The sequence below is a fragment of the Colobus angolensis genome, unplaced genomic scaffold (genome assembly GCF_000951035.1).
Source record: "Colobus angolensis palliatus isolate OR3802 unplaced genomic scaffold, Cang.pa_1.0 Scaffold67, whole genome shotgun sequence".
Classification (NCBI taxonomy): domain Eukaryota; kingdom Metazoa; phylum Chordata; class Mammalia; order Primates; family Cercopithecidae; genus Colobus; species Colobus angolensis.
This window is the reverse complement of record NW_012120376.1, coordinates 6,453,924-6,468,081: the sequence shown is the minus strand read 5'-3', so window position 1 is coordinate 6,468,081 and position 14,158 is coordinate 6,453,924. Positions and strand designations below refer to the sequence as shown.

General features: G+C 57.3%; 2 protein-coding genes across 9 annotated transcripts; one reads left to right on the top strand and one right to left on the bottom strand.

The window, feature by feature from the left end:
• The first annotated feature begins 2,602 nt into the window (after positions 1-2,602).
• On the top strand, positions 2,603-8,178 carry SHMT2 (serine hydroxymethyltransferase 2 (mitochondrial)). Of its 8 annotated transcripts, none has more exons than XM_011926044.1 (12): positions 2,603-3,084; positions 4,065-4,262; positions 4,739-4,818; positions 4,971-5,171; positions 5,469-5,550; positions 5,711-5,833; positions 5,960-6,099; positions 6,435-6,600; positions 6,818-6,917; positions 7,006-7,161; positions 7,260-7,367; positions 7,483-8,178. In XM_011926044.1, the coding sequence occupies exons 1-12, from the start codon at positions 3,052-3,054 to the stop codon at positions 7,608-7,610; spliced, it is 1,515 nt and encodes a 504-aa protein (XP_011781434.1). In that variant the 5' UTR covers positions 2,603-3,051; the 3' UTR covers positions 7,611-8,178. The 8 variants fall into 8 exon arrangements, with proteins under 8 accessions (XP_011781434.1, XP_011781435.1, XP_011781439.1 ...); XM_011926045.1 differs by having other exon boundaries at positions 5,741-5,833; positions 7,483-8,173; XM_011926046.1 differs by lacking the exon at positions 2,603-3,084 and adding an exon at positions 3,310-3,509 and having other exon boundaries at positions 7,483-8,173.
• On the bottom strand, positions 8,150-13,927 carry NDUFA4L2 (NADH dehydrogenase (ubiquinone) 1 alpha subcomplex, 4-like 2). Its single transcript, XM_011926051.1, has 5 exons — positions 13,909-13,927; positions 10,246-10,368; positions 9,820-9,908; positions 8,992-9,052; positions 8,150-8,862 (listed from the first exon to the last, which is right to left on the bottom strand). Exons 2-5 carry the CDS (start codon positions 10,300-10,302, stop codon positions 8,806-8,808), a joined length of 264 nt encoding a protein of 87 aa, XP_011781441.1. The 5' UTR covers positions 10,303-10,368; positions 13,909-13,927; the 3' UTR covers positions 8,150-8,805.
• Between the last annotated feature and the right edge of the window lie 231 nt (positions 13,928-14,158).

The following is a 14,158-nucleotide window of genomic DNA, read 5'->3' as shown; positions in this document are numbered from 1 at the left end:
GCCTCCTGCTCCCTCCTGCAGCCGAGGCTGCTAATTTTATCCGCCCCCCGACCCTGGTCTGGGCGTTAATTGGCTGCGGCTTCATTAGCGGTTCTCAGCTCAGCCGCCCCCCTCCCCTTGGGACCCCTGGCTGGAGGAGGGAGGGGGAGCGGTGCGGACAAGCTGAGGCACCGAGGAACTCCTCATCTTCGCCTTGATTCCGGGGTCAGGGTGCCCACTGGAAGGGCAGTGTTCCCCAGGGGCTTGCCCACTGGCTCCAGCCTGAAACTGAGTCAGACACAGGTCTGACCCAGACATATCTGGGAGTGAAAAGTCAGTAAGCAGAAAATAAATATCTGCTGGCTGGCTGGCTGAATAACAGGGTCAACTGAAAAGAGGAGGGAGATCGGGAATGGTTCTGGATCCGAGATTGGCCAAAAGCAGAAGAACCCGGAAGTCTTCTAACACCAGACTTATTACTGGAAACACCTGAGAAAAGCTGAGCCTAGCGTGGCAGGGAAGGAGGTTCCGGCTAAGGGGAGATTTCTAAGGGCTGGTATGAGAGCCTGGTGGGAATGGCTGGAATTAATAAATTAGCCCATCTGGGCCTTAGTTTCCTCACTCGTGAAGCCACAGTAAAATAGTGTGTGGTGGGGATTCGTTGAGGCTTTTCCTGTGAACATGTTGCTGTGCTGGATTGTCCTCCCCTCTTCCTCTGCCTCCTTCTCCTCTTCCTCATACATCTGGACGTCTGAGAGCAGAGTTAGGTGTCCCTGCCTGTCATTGCACTTGTCACACGTTGTTACCTGTTCACCTGTTGGTATCCTAGCAGCCAGTGAGCTCTTCATATATCTCCAGGGCTATGGAATGCCTGGCATAAAGAGCTCAATATGTCTGTTGAATGAATGAATAACATTGCTACATAAGGCAATGATTTGCAAAACCACTGCTTATCAGGCTGGTCCAAGTGCAGTGATGTTTACAACTAATTGATCACAATCAGTTACAGGTTTCTTTGTTCCTTCTTCACTCCCACTGCTTCACTTGACTGGCCTTTAAAAAACAACTTTTTTGGCAGGGCGCGGTGGTTCACGCCTATAATCCCAGCACTTTGGGAGGCCGAGGCAGGCAGATCACCTGAGGTCAGGAGTTCAAGATCAGCCTGGCCAACATGGTGAAACCCTGTCTCTACTAAAAAATATAAAAATTAGCCAGACGTGGTGGTGGGCACCTGTAATCCCAGCTACTCAGGAGGCTGAGGCAGGGAGAATTGTTTGAACCCAGAGGCAGAGGTTGAAGTGAGCGAAGATTATGCCACTGTACTCCGGCCTGGGTGACAGAGTGAGACTCGGTCTCAAAAAAGAAAACAAAAAAAATTTTTTTTTTTTTTAAGACAGTCTTGTTCTCTCAGGCTGGAGTGCAGTGGCTTGATCATGGCTCACCTTGAACTCCTGGGCTCAAGTGACCCTCCTGCCTCAACCTTCCCAGTAGCTGGGACTGCATGCACATACCACCATGCCTAGCTAATTTTAAATTTTTTATTTTGTAGAGATGGGATCTCACTATGTTGACCAGGCTGGTTTAGAACTCCCGGCCTCAAGAGATCCTCCTGCCTCAGCCTCCCAAAGTGCTGGGATTACAGGCATGAGCCACCATGCCCGGCCAAAAACATTTTTTAATTAAAAAAAAAAAAACTTGGCTAATCAGAACCATGGAGGAGAGGTTTACTTGTGTGACAGCGTAAGTGGGCAAATGTCTACTCTTTGAGATCCATTGAATTAGAACCTCTGAAAACAGACCCCACACACATATTTATTTATTTGTTTATTTATTTATTTATTTTATTATTTTTTTTTTGAGACGGAGTCTCGCTCTGTCGCCCGGACTGGAGTGCAGTGGCCGGATCTCAGCTCACTGCAAGCTCTGCCTCCCGGGTTCACGCCATTCTCCTGCCTCAGCCTCCGGAGTAGCTGGGACTACAGGCGCCCGCCACCTCGCCCGGCTAGTTTTTGTATTTTTAGTAGAGACGGGGTTTCACCGTGTTAGCCAGGATGGTCTCGATCTCCTGACCTCGTGATCCGCCTGTCTCGGCCTCCCAAAGTGCTGGGATTACAGGCTTGAGCCACGGCGTCCGGCCACACATATTTATTTCATATTTTCCAACCCATTCTGTTGCCAAGGTTTGGGAACCTACTCCTGGAGGGGTCGATGAATTCCACTCCCAAGGGTTTTGTCCAGATGAAGTCAGGCTAAAAGGAAGATCCCTTCCATTCTCAAAGATCTATAGCCCTGGGGAAAAAAGCAGAGACCACTTACTCCTGGGACATCAAGAGGTGGACAGGTAACAAAATGGGACAAGTGAACAACAGGAGGGGCACCTTCCTCTGCTCCCAGATGTCTGAGGAGAAAGAGGAGATGCCATGTAGGAGGCAGGTCTGTGGATCAGAGGAAGAGGGGCGGACAATCCGTCACAGCGCATGTTCACGGGAAAAGCCTCATTGAATCCTCACCACACAGTATTTTCTTGTGGCTTTACCAGGGAGGAAACTGAAGCCCACATAGGCTAATGCACTAGTCCCAGAGCTGGACCTTGAAGTCAGGTCTCCGACCCTTCTAAACCATGGTGCTCTCCAGTGCTCCATAGCTCTCTATCTTGTGTGGGGGTCCAGATCTCCTGGAGTCTAATAATGCTAGCTAGGTATTCAGTAGGCACACAATAAACGTTTGTCTTGACAACAAACAGAGGGAAAACAAACCCTGAAAAGCTTCAGGACAGTAAGGAGAGGGGTCGGCACTGGACCTCGGGTTTTTTTTTTTTTTTTTTCCAGGCAAGGGCCTCTAACCCTGAGGCTGCAGACGAAAATTGTAGAGAAAAAAAGCGAGGAGGCTGAGAACTACAATTCCCAAAAGGCCACAAAGGCGCCACCATTACGCATGCGTAGGTTCCTCCCCTCAGCCTTGGAGTCTCAGCGCGCTCTTCTCGCGCATGCGTTCTTCGAATGGTCTTCTTCCGACAGCTTAGTGCCCTAGACCAGAGTTGGTGGCTGGACCTCCTGCGACTTCTGAGTTGCGATGCTGTACTTCTCTTTGTTCTGGGCGGCTCGGGTAAGAATGGGGCTCCAGACGCTGGGTAATCAGTGGAAAGGAAGCTCTTCTCCTATCTAGTCACAAACTCTGGGGTTCTCTTGGCTTTTCCACGCACGTGGACTGGGGCCTCCGGGAGCGGACGTGTAACTAAGGAATCCCCAAGACCCGTGGGCGCGCGTAGGGTTAACTGCGAGCCTGTCCTCATTCTGGCGATCAGACGCCCCAGGGCCTCGTGACCGCCCATTTCACGTGGCATTAGGGGAGAGGACAGCCCCGGATGCCCCGCGGATCCCGTGCTGGCGAATGAGTGGAGTTCTGGGCCTGGCCTCACAAGCTGAGCCTTTCCGACCAGCTCTGAGCCCTGCAGATGATGCAACCGAGCCTCGCTGCTTGCATCAGACAGGGGTCCCGGCGGCAGTGAGGGCTGGAAGGAGGTGGAACGGGTAGGGAGCTAAGTAAGGGGAAAGGGTATTGGCTTACTCTCGGGCAGATCCCCACCCCCACCACTCCCACACAGCTCTTCCCCAGGGACTGCTAAAGGTCTACTCTCCCACCTCCATTGCTGAGGCCTGTGGCCTCAGCCGTTGCCAACTCTGCTTCTCCCCACGCTGACTGGGGTGTCAGTTTATGGTGCCCTGCAGGAAGACCTTCTTGTTCCTGTGGGTGGGAAGGTTCTGGAATCTCAGTGGCCCTCTCTGGAGTTAGGGAGACGTAGGCTTTTGGAGGACAAACTTTACTGAGTGGTTCATGGAGTGAGGTGGTGGGAGATTTCTGAGGTGCGGTGCAGTGAATGGAGCAAATCAGAACACCCCCTGGACCTTGGTCTCAAGCTTGGCTCCAGAACTGGCTTTCGAAAGTGGAGGTGGGGGTAGTTAGAACTGAAACAGGCTGGCTGGACAACTGGCTGCAAGGTGTGGCCTTACAAGCATGAGTGAGGGTGGCCGGGAGATGATTTGTCCAGACTGTTGTGATTTCACCCTGACTTTTCCTGCCTCTAGCCTCTGCAGAGATGTGGGCAGCTGGTCAGGATGGCCATTCGGGCTCAGCACAGCAAGGCAGCCCAGACTCAGACTGGGGAAGGAAACAGGGGCTGGACAGGCCAGGAGAGCCTGTCGGACAGTGATCCTGAGATGTGGGAGTTGCTGCAGAGGGAGAAGGACAGGCAGTGTCGTGGCCTGGAGCTCATTGCCTCAGAGGTGGGACCTGGGGAGATGGGCAGGGGTTGGGCCACCATGGGTACAGGAAGTAACAAAGTTATCTTAACTGATATTTCTCCAAAACCCCCTTTTCACACTCAGGACCTTTCTTTGGGCTTTATCTTCCTTTCTTATCTCTCTGAAGCAAAGGCAGGGCAAGTCCAGTTTATGGGGTTAGGGCATTAGGGAGCCTCCAGGGTCCCTAGAGTCTCATCTGATCCCTTCCTTCCTCCTGTGAGGAAGGAGGAGCCTAGAAGCACAAGTTTGAGTGGGTAGGTGGCATTGAGGGGCCACCGCTCATGGCAGCTGGGTTTCTGAGAATGCTGCCTCTGGCTTTGCCCCAGGCCTGGTGCTGAGTGAATGGAGCTTTCTGCAGGGAGTATCCCCACTTTCAGCTCTGGCTCTGGCAGGGAGGGACTGTGGGAATCCAGGGGAAGGAGCTCAATACCTTCTGACATTGCCCCCCACCACCCCAGAACTTCTGCAGCCGAGCTGCGCTGGAGGCCCTGGGGTCCTGTCTGAACAACAAGTACTCGGAGGGTTATCCTGGCAAGAGGTGAGGGCTGGAGGGCAGTGTCAGGGATGGTGCTCCCAGTGGGGGAACCCACCTATACCTTCCCAGTGTTCATTGAGGAGTGAACTTCCCAGTCCTTTGCTGCTGGTTGAGAGTCCTTTCTCTGTGCCCTCATTACCCCTCTCCCACGGCAGATATTATGGGGGAGCAGAGGTGGTGGATGAAATTGAGCTGCTGTGCCAGCGCCGGGCCTTGGAAGCCTTTGACCTGGATCCTGCACAGTGGGGAGTCAATGTCCAGCCCTACTCTGGGTCCCCAGCCAACCTGGCTGTCTATACAGCCCTTCTGCAACCTCATGACCGGATTATGGGGCTGGACCTGCCCGATGGGGGCCAGTGAGTATGGATGGGCTGGCTGATGGTCTTGGCGGGCAGGATTGGTGTGGGAAAGGAGTTATTTATTGAATACCTACTGTGGACCATACAGATGGAACAGGCCTTGCCCTGTCCTGCATGTCACGGTGGATGAGGAAGATAAGATCCCAGTTACAGTGCCTACCACAGAGTGGACAGAGCAGTGAGGCAGTGTGTGCTAGGACTGGTGTTCCAGGGACAGAGAACTGTGGAGTTGAAGGGAGCAGTTAAGTCTGGGAGTCCTTCCATCCAGGCCTCTTACTTCCTCTCACTTCCCAGTCTCACCCACGGCTACATGTCTGACGTCAAGCGGATATCAGCCACGTCCATCTTCTTCGAGTCTATGCCCTATAAGCTCAACGTGAGTGCTCCAGGGTGTGGGGAGGGGCTCTTAGCCCTGGTGGGGGTCCTCTCCTGGAGAAGCTGAGGGACTGAAGTGCTGGGCTGTCCTTAGGGTCAAGGAGGAGAGTGAGCTGCCCTGCTTCCTTCTCAGGGCTTTAGCTGTTTGTGTGTCTGTCCAGCCCAAAACTGGCCTCATTGACTATGACCAGCTGGCACTGACTGCTCGACTTTTCCGACCACGGCTCATCATAGCTGGCACCAGTGCCTATGCTCGCCTCATTGACTATGCCCGCATGAGAGAGGTTGGTGGGGGGCTGGAGACTGGGCACCTCCCCAGGGGGTGGTGAGGAGGTGTGAGAGGAGGGCAGCCTTGGGCAGGCCTCTCCAGGCCCTCCCCAGGCTGAGGCCTTGCCTCCGTACCTGCCCAGGTGTGTGATGAAGTCAAAGCACATCTGCTGGCAGACATGGCTCACATCAGTGGCCTGGTGGCTGCCAAGGTGATTCCCTCGCCTTTCAAGCACGCGGACATCGTCACCACCACTACCCACAAGACTCTTCGAGGGGCCAGGTCAGGCTCCCTGAGGTCGGGCCTTGCCTTTCCCTGCCTTCAGGCCTGTTCCTGGGGCACTGTTGGCCTGGACCTGAGAGGGATTCATTCTCACCTGCAGCTCTTAAGATTCCTACCCAGTCTGTGACAGTTCTCCTTCTCTTGCCCGTGGTAGCCATGCCCTGGCAGGGGGTTTGGGATGGGATTGAGGGACTGATTCCCTTTACCACTGGAACCCAGTGTACCTAGCCCACATGAGGTGTGCCCTTGGGGCCCAGGTCCACCAGCTTCCTCTGCCTTCTCTGTGCCTTGTCCTTCTTTTCAGCTTAGACTCTGACCACCCACCTCTCCCATAGGTCAGGGCTCATCTTCTACCGGAAAGGGGTGAAGGCTGTGGACCCCAAGACTGGCCAGGAGATCCCTTACACATTTGAGGACCGAATCAACTTTGCTGTGTTCCCATCCCTGCAGGGGGGCCCCCACAATCATGCCATTGCTGCAGTAGCTGTGGCCCTAAAGCAGGTTGGGCATCCTATCCCTGTAGGGTGTCGGGGGACAATGGCCTGGAGGCTTAGATCCTGCACCTTGCTAACTGATGCTGGGGCTGATGGAAGGGAAATGCCAGGATGGAAGGGGTCAAGGCTGGGGTCACAGAGCTATGCCGAGGGTGCAGGGCCAGAGGGTAGTGCAGGGCTTGGGTCCAGGCCTAGGGTCACAGCTGCTACTGTCTCATCTCCAGGCTTGCACCCCTGTGTTCCGGGAGTACTCCCTGCAGGTTCTAAAGAATGCTCGGGCCATGGCGGATGCCCTGCTAGAGCGAGGCTACTCACTGGTATCGGGTGAGCCAGCAGGGGATGGGTGAGGGCCTCTGTAGCTTCAGGCAGAGGCCCAGGAGACTCACCACTCCCCATTTCATACCCACCTTAGGTGGTACTGACAATCACCTGGTGCTGGTGGACCTGCGGCCCAAGGGCCTGGATGGAGCTCGGGCTGAGCGGGTGCTGGAGCTTGTATCCATCACTGCCAACAAGAACACCTGTCCTGGAGACCGAAGTGCCATCACACCAGGGGGCCTGCGGCTTGGTGAGACCTGGGGTTCGAGGAGGGAAGGGGCTCCCATGCTGGATGACTGCCGGGTGACCTTGGGCTATGCTCATCCCTCCCCTTGTGCCTCATTCCAGGGGCCCCGGCCTTGACTTCTCGACAGTTCCGTGAGGATGACTTCCGGAGAGTTGTGGACTTTATAGATGAAGGGGTCAACATTGGCTTAGAGGTGAAGACCAAGACTGGTGAGTGAGCAAGAAGGAACCCAGGGCCAGCCAGTTCCCACTCACTGTCTGCTCCCTCCCCCAGCTGATCTCACTGCCTTCCCTAGAGCTCTGACCACTTGTTTCCTCTCTCTAGCCAAGCTCCAGGATTTCAAATCCTTCCTGCTCAAGGACTCAGAAACAAGTCAACGTCTGGCCGACCTCAGGCAACGGGTGGAGCAGTTTGCCAGGGGCTTCCCCATGCCTGGTTTTGATGAGCATTGAAGGCACTTGGGAAATGAGGCCCACAGACTGGAAGTTACTCTCCCTCCCCCTACCTGGGCCAGTGAAATAGAAAGCCTTTCTATTTTTTGGTGGGGGAGGGAAGACCTCTCACCTAGGGCAAGAGCCAGGTATTATCCCCCTTCCCAGAATTTGTAACTGAGAAGATCTTTCCTTTTCCCTTTTTCAGTAACAAGACTTAGAAGGAGGGCCCAGGCACTTTCTGCTTGAACCCCTGTCAGGATCACAGTGTCAGAGATGCGTGCTCTTTCTTAGGGAAGTTGGGGAGTGCCCTTCAGAGCCAGTGGCAGGCAGGGGTGGGTAGGCACCCTCCTTCCTGTTTTTATCTAATAAAATACCAACCTGCCCTGAGTTTCCATTACTGTAGGTGGGGTCCTCTGGGCCAAACAGTGATTTGTCTCCTTCAATGTGTACACTCCTCCCCGCCCACCACCTCTACCACAAGGACCCCCGGGGCTGCAGCCTCCTCTCTCTGTCTCTGATCAGAGCCGACACCAGACGTGATTAGCAGGCGCAGCAAATTCAATTTGTTAAATGAAATTGTATTTTGCCCACGGCTGCTTCTGTTTGATCCCTGGGGACAGAGGGAAGCAAGGGAGGGGAGCAGCAAGGGGAGGCCTAGGTATGGGGCTGGAGGGGGTACTGGTGGCAGTGAGAGGCAGCGGGCTTGGGCAGGGGAGGAGTGCGCTCAGGAGGCAAAGGTGCGCCAGCCTGGGCAGACCCTGGACCAGCTGGAGCTGAGCAGCACCGCCCCTGGGCTGGCTCCCAGAGCCTGGGCGAACGTGGAGCCCGCCACGTCTCTTGGCACTCAGAGGTCCCTGCTTCTCGTTGGCTCACGTAGGCCACGCTCAACACGTAGCCTGTGCCACACCCTTCGAGGCCTGGGTAGGAGGGCAGAGGGGCTGGTCTGGGCTCTTTCGATGGACCCCTGCTGGTGCTGCCTGCCTCCTCCTCCCCCACGTGGGACTCAAGCCAAGGGTCAGAGGCGCTTCCGCTACTGGGAGCAAGGGAGGAGAGTAGGGGAGGAGCAGCCTCCCCTCTGCGTGGGAACCCAGCCTGTGTAAGCAGGAGCGGGACAGGGTGGCCAGACTGGCGCCTTGGGGCCTGAGGGGAGGAGTGGAAGAAGTGGATGGGCTGGCTGTCCGTGGTTTGCATGGCACTGGCAGCCCAGTCTGGCTTAGAAGTCTGGCCGGTCCTTCTTTAGCTTCTTATAGTCAGTGGAAACTGCAAGGAACTAAGAGGAGAGGGAAAGGGGGTTGCGCTAAGTGCTCCAAGCCTCCCTTTGCTTATGGTACGGGAGTTGTGGGTCCCCGGACCAGGAGGTAAGAGGATGGGGGGTGACTCTAGAGCCATCAAGAGGTACCTTGTATTGGTCATTGGGGCTCAGGCGGTTCCAGGGCTCCGGGTTGTTCTTTCTGTCCCAGCTGTGGAGCAGGAAGGGGAGGGTTAGGGTCTTCTCCTTGGGACCCAGGACTCTGTAACCCAACTTGACCCTCAAGCTCCAGCTAGAGGCTCTGGCCCCTCCCCCGTACCCCCGCCTCATGCCCTGGGGGGTCCCATTTCCCAGAGACTGACAAAGGAACGGTCATATTAGCAGATGCTGACAAGTGAGACAAGAAGCCTGTCACCATTGTCAGCATGGGACTGGGTGGCAAACTGACAGCGGGGCCCAGGGACTCCCACTTGCTACCTGCCACCCTAGGTTAACCCTAAGAACAGAGTCGTGGGAATCAGAGATCCCAAGGGGCCGGGTTTCTGGTGATGGCCGGGAATCATAAAGCCGTTGGTGCGCCTTTCACTTCTGTAACCCCTCCGCGGGCCGGGTGTGAAATCTCCGCCCCACACTGGTCCCCAATGCCACCCCCAGCAGCTCACCCAGCCACACTCCCAGTGCTCTGGCAAGGACTTAGAGGTACCCAAAAGCCCGAGCCCGCCGCTGGCGGAGCAGCGTCGTCATGGCAACCAGGCCGGGGGAGAGGCGTGGGTTCTGCATTTCAGGGCGGGCCAAGCTGAGGAGTGAGCAGTCTGGTGGGCTGGATAAAGCGGTCTCCCAGGTCAGTGGGCTCCAGCCCTGAGGTCGGTACAGTCGAAGGTGCATGCAGCAGGGCACGGGATCCTTACTAGGGCCGCCTATTTCCACCCCATCTTGCCTCACCCAGCCCCCACTGAGCATCCCAAGCCAGGCCTTTACCAGACGTCGGGGCTGCGCAGGGCGAGTCGCAGCAAGTAGAGCGCAGCGCTGCCCATGCCCAGGCAGATGAAGCCGATCATCGGGATGATCTGTGGGGAAGATGAAGAGCACTTCTGGGGTCAACCCTCTCCCCGCAGTCACCCTTCACAAGTTTTTGTGCCCACCCCAACCCCACCCCGGGTCTGGTGCTCCCTCCCTGGAATCTCCTACAACCATATTTCCTGGCATGGTCTCCCTCACCCTACAGCAATCCTGTCCAAGGTAGTAGATTTGTGGGACACAGGGACTTTTCGGAGAGAGACTGGGGCAACCTTAGGGGAAGATTATGAGCGCTGAGGGACCTGGGCACAAGGCAAGGCACTGGGGGATTTGAAGGGTGGGGCAGCAGGAGAGTTAGGAGTTAGAGGTTCTGAGGGCAGGACTCACCCCCGGATGTCTTTTGATCTGCTGGTAGAAGCGGGCCCCAAGACTGGCTCCTGCCATATCGTTTTTCCAGTGTCTGGTCTTCTCCAGTGGCTCTGTCCTCTCCCTCCTCCTGGGGTCCCGCCCCTGAGTGGGGAGGGATCAGCCCAGCCCAGAGCAGCTTAGCTTGGCCCAGCCCTGCTTCTTTGGGCTTGCCCCACCCCGACTTAGCTCACTTTCTCCTCAATTCCAGGCCCAAAGCCTGGAGGGGAATTGTCTGGGAGCCAAGTGGTTTCTGCTCTCCCATTCTCTCCTCCAGATGCCTGCACTTGGACCACAGGACACCATCATTCTTGGGGCTTTTGGCATCTGAGGGAAGGACCTCACTGGCATAGGACCCCATAAGATGTGGGAGGAGGTATGGTCATGGGACGGGCACTTAGCAAAATGCATGTGTAGAGTGTTCACAGGTGGGACCAGGAGGGGCCAGGGCCAGTGAGGCCATGTGCAGCACTTCCCTGACACCCCTAGAGCTGTCCAGAAGCAGGTCCTGAGAACCCTAGTTCTGTCCCCCTCACAGTATAGTGGGGGAAGGAGGAAGACAGGCCCACACCATGAAGCTCCCCCAGCCCCTCTTGTTCTGAGTGGTTTCTTCAGGTTGTGGTTGAACTGGAATTGTGGTTGGAGGCTGGAAGACCAGGTGTATCTTAATCATGGCTCAGGATCAGGATGGAATACGCTGGTTTATTTATTCTATCACAGTCATGGCAGTGGGGCTTGAGAGACTTGCTTGCTCTGCCTACCTGGGGTAGGGTAAAGGTGGGGCCGCCCAAGGAGGCCATCCCCTTCCTCTGGCTGTGGCTGTGGGATGGAGAGGAAGGGAATGGAGTGGGGGAAACAGGAAAGATCGGACAGATGTTGAAAGAGAGCAAGACACAGACACAGAACTGCGAGCGATTCCCTCCTGTCCTCAGCCATCTCAGGTGGGTGCTATGCTGCCAGGGTGGGGAAGCTCACAGCCCCCGTCTCTGGGGAATTTGGGTCTTAGGGACACAGGAACCGAGTCCTAATATCTCTCCCCACTCCCACCATAACCTCCACCACCCCCTCCCTCCTCGCTGCTGAACCTGCAGAGCACCCTCCACCTCCCCTTCCAGAGCCCGCCCTGTGGAGAGCGCGGGCGGGAGCCAGTTATGCACCCATCGCTGGGATCCTGGGGTACAGGGAGGGAGAGGGCGCTTTCTAGGGTCCCCCTCCCTTTCCTTCACACTGATACCTCCGCCGCCCCCTACTCTGACAAGCGCGGCTGTAATTAGGCTGCGGGGTCCCGGGCTCTCCGCCTCCCTCCGGTGGATAATGAGATAAAGTGTCAGAGACACGGCGAGAACAAAGAGACAGAGACTCGCTGCGATTTGTGTGGGGGGCGGGGGAGCGGGGCTGACGGGATGTCAGAGCCTCCAGCAGCCCAGCCCTCCCAGAGAGCCAGCGCCTCCAGGGCCCAGGAAGGGAGGGTGTGTCCTGTCACCCGCGTACCCCAGCCCTCCAGTCTCTGGGACCAAAAAGCAACCCCAGAGCTCTAACTCGAGCGGCCGCACAGCTGGGCTGCACATCTGGTTCTCTGTGGCACAGCTGGGGAGCCAGGACGCCGGAAGGGGCGCCTGGTCCTTGCGCCTTTGCTCACGGGCCCTCGTCTGCTCCTTGTGCCCTTTCTTCTGAGTTCCGGTGATCCCGGCCAGGTCCCAAATTCTCTGTCACGCTCCTTTTCCAGGGCCGCCGCTGTTCCTCCGGCCTTGGGCCTCCGCCCAGCTCACCGAGCTGCAACGTTACATTATTGTCTCCGCTCCGCCTCTCCGCCACTCTTTGACCCTTCTCCTGCTTCTGGTCCCTGTCTCTGTGAACTTATTTCTAACCCCCCTTCCATCTTTGGTTCCCGTCTCTGGCTCGTGGCTCATGGGGCCGATCTGGAACACAGGACTCCTTGAGTTCCGGATCCCATCTCTCCTCGCTCCCCACACTTTCCCGCCACAAGGACTCAGGCCACGCTGGCCCAGCGGGGTGAGGGACCGCAGGAGTCATTAGCCGCAGATTAGGCGCGGCCCGGGATCCCGCTGGGACTGGACTCCAAGCGCTAACCCACACCAGGATCCCAATCCGCGCGCTGGCTGCACAGCGGGTCAAAGGCAGAGGGACTCAGCGGATTCAGCGTGTTGCAGGGGCCGTGGGCACGGGCGCCCCCTGGAGGCCGAGGGGCCCCCAAGCTCGGGGAAGAGGCCTTGGGCACCCCCTATCCTGCAGTGCCGACCCTGCACTCCCGGCATTCGGGCCGCTAAGTTGGTGCCTGGAGTCTCCGTCCACGCCCAGCCAGTCACTCTGCCACTCCCGCCGCCAAGACAGTGGGTCCTGCAGCCTCCACTCTTCTCGTGTGAGATGGGACCGGAGGGCGGAGAGGGGACGCGGAAGCTCCTGTCTCGCCAGCCACAATCAGCACTCAGGGTTCAGGCGGGTTCCTCTTCTGGGGCTGGGCAGACTCAGATGCCTGGGGGCGGGGGAGGCGGGGGCTTCATCTCCGCTTCTGGGCTGCAGATTCGACATTGCCCTAAACCCTCTGACCCGGCCTGTCCTAGCCTCTCACTGCCCTTCTTTCTGCCTCTTGTTCGGGCGGTCTGTCTGCTTCCTCTCTCTGGGTATGTCCATCTCTCTCTTCCTTATCATTCTGGCTGTGTCTGTCTGCTCTCTTTCTTGCTGCCTTCCCTACCTGGCTTTGTCCCTCTGCATCGGTTTCTCTGTGTCTCTCTGTGTCTCGCTCCCTCCCTTCACATCTCTCCATCTATGTCTCTTTTTACTAACGCCTCTCTTTGTCTCTGTCTTTATTTCTGTCTCTCCACGACCCCATTCCCCAGCTCTATTCCTATTCTCTGGGTTGCTGCTTCTGGGGACTGCAGCAGCCCAACAGGGCAGCCCGGGGACGCCTCAGGGCACTGCCCAGGGTTCTCCTTCTCAGTGCCCGGGGTCCTCCTCCTGATCACCTCCACATGCCCGTCACCTCCGCGCAGCGTTGGTCTTCCCGCCGCGGCTGTGGGACCTGGAGAGGCGCCCGGGAGGGAAGACACAGGGCCCAGCATCTGCTCGGGAGCCCCGGGGCCCTTGACCCCCTCTGCAGTTATTAAGGGCGCCGGTTCCCGAGGCACCGAGATGATCATGATTGCATCAGCCAGACAGAAGCGAAGCCGGGAGCTGCGCGGTGAGCGAGCAAGTGAGACAAAGACGCCCGCGCCATCTGTCTATGCAAAGCGCTCTCCGCCGGGCACCCCAGCGTCCGGCTCCTGGCCGGGCTTGGGGCAAGGGTCATAAGCCCATTCCCACCAGGCGCCCCCACCGCGCCTTGGCTTCCCCTCTCCTCAGCACCCAGAGGGGCCGCGGGGCGAGCGGAACGGAGAAGGGGCGGGGTATTGATGTGATTGGAGCGGACGCGGCTGTTTCTTCAATAATGGATGGAGATGATGCGGACGGCGAAGCCGAGCTGGCCGGGAGAGGAGAGAGGAATAGAAATGGGGAAAGGAAGGAGTGGGGGTGGGAGACTCACTCCGGCGCGCGCGCGCACACGCGTCACACTGTCATTCGGTTACACGACGCCGCGCGGCTCACACCCAGGCACACGCCCACGCACTGTCACCAAGACACACATACCTGCAGGCGGAGACGCGATAGCAACACACACTCCCCGCTAGCTCTTCCTGATTTTCACACATACCTGCAGGCGGAGACGCACGGAAACGCCCCCACGCGGAGGCACATCCGGGCAAAATCACCCAGATGGGAGCTGGGGAGCGGGAAGTGGACAAACCCGACAGATATAGACACACTCGGGGCACAGACACACACCCGGACACAGAATCGGACACACATGGGGCTCGGGTGGACACACCTCACATACCCA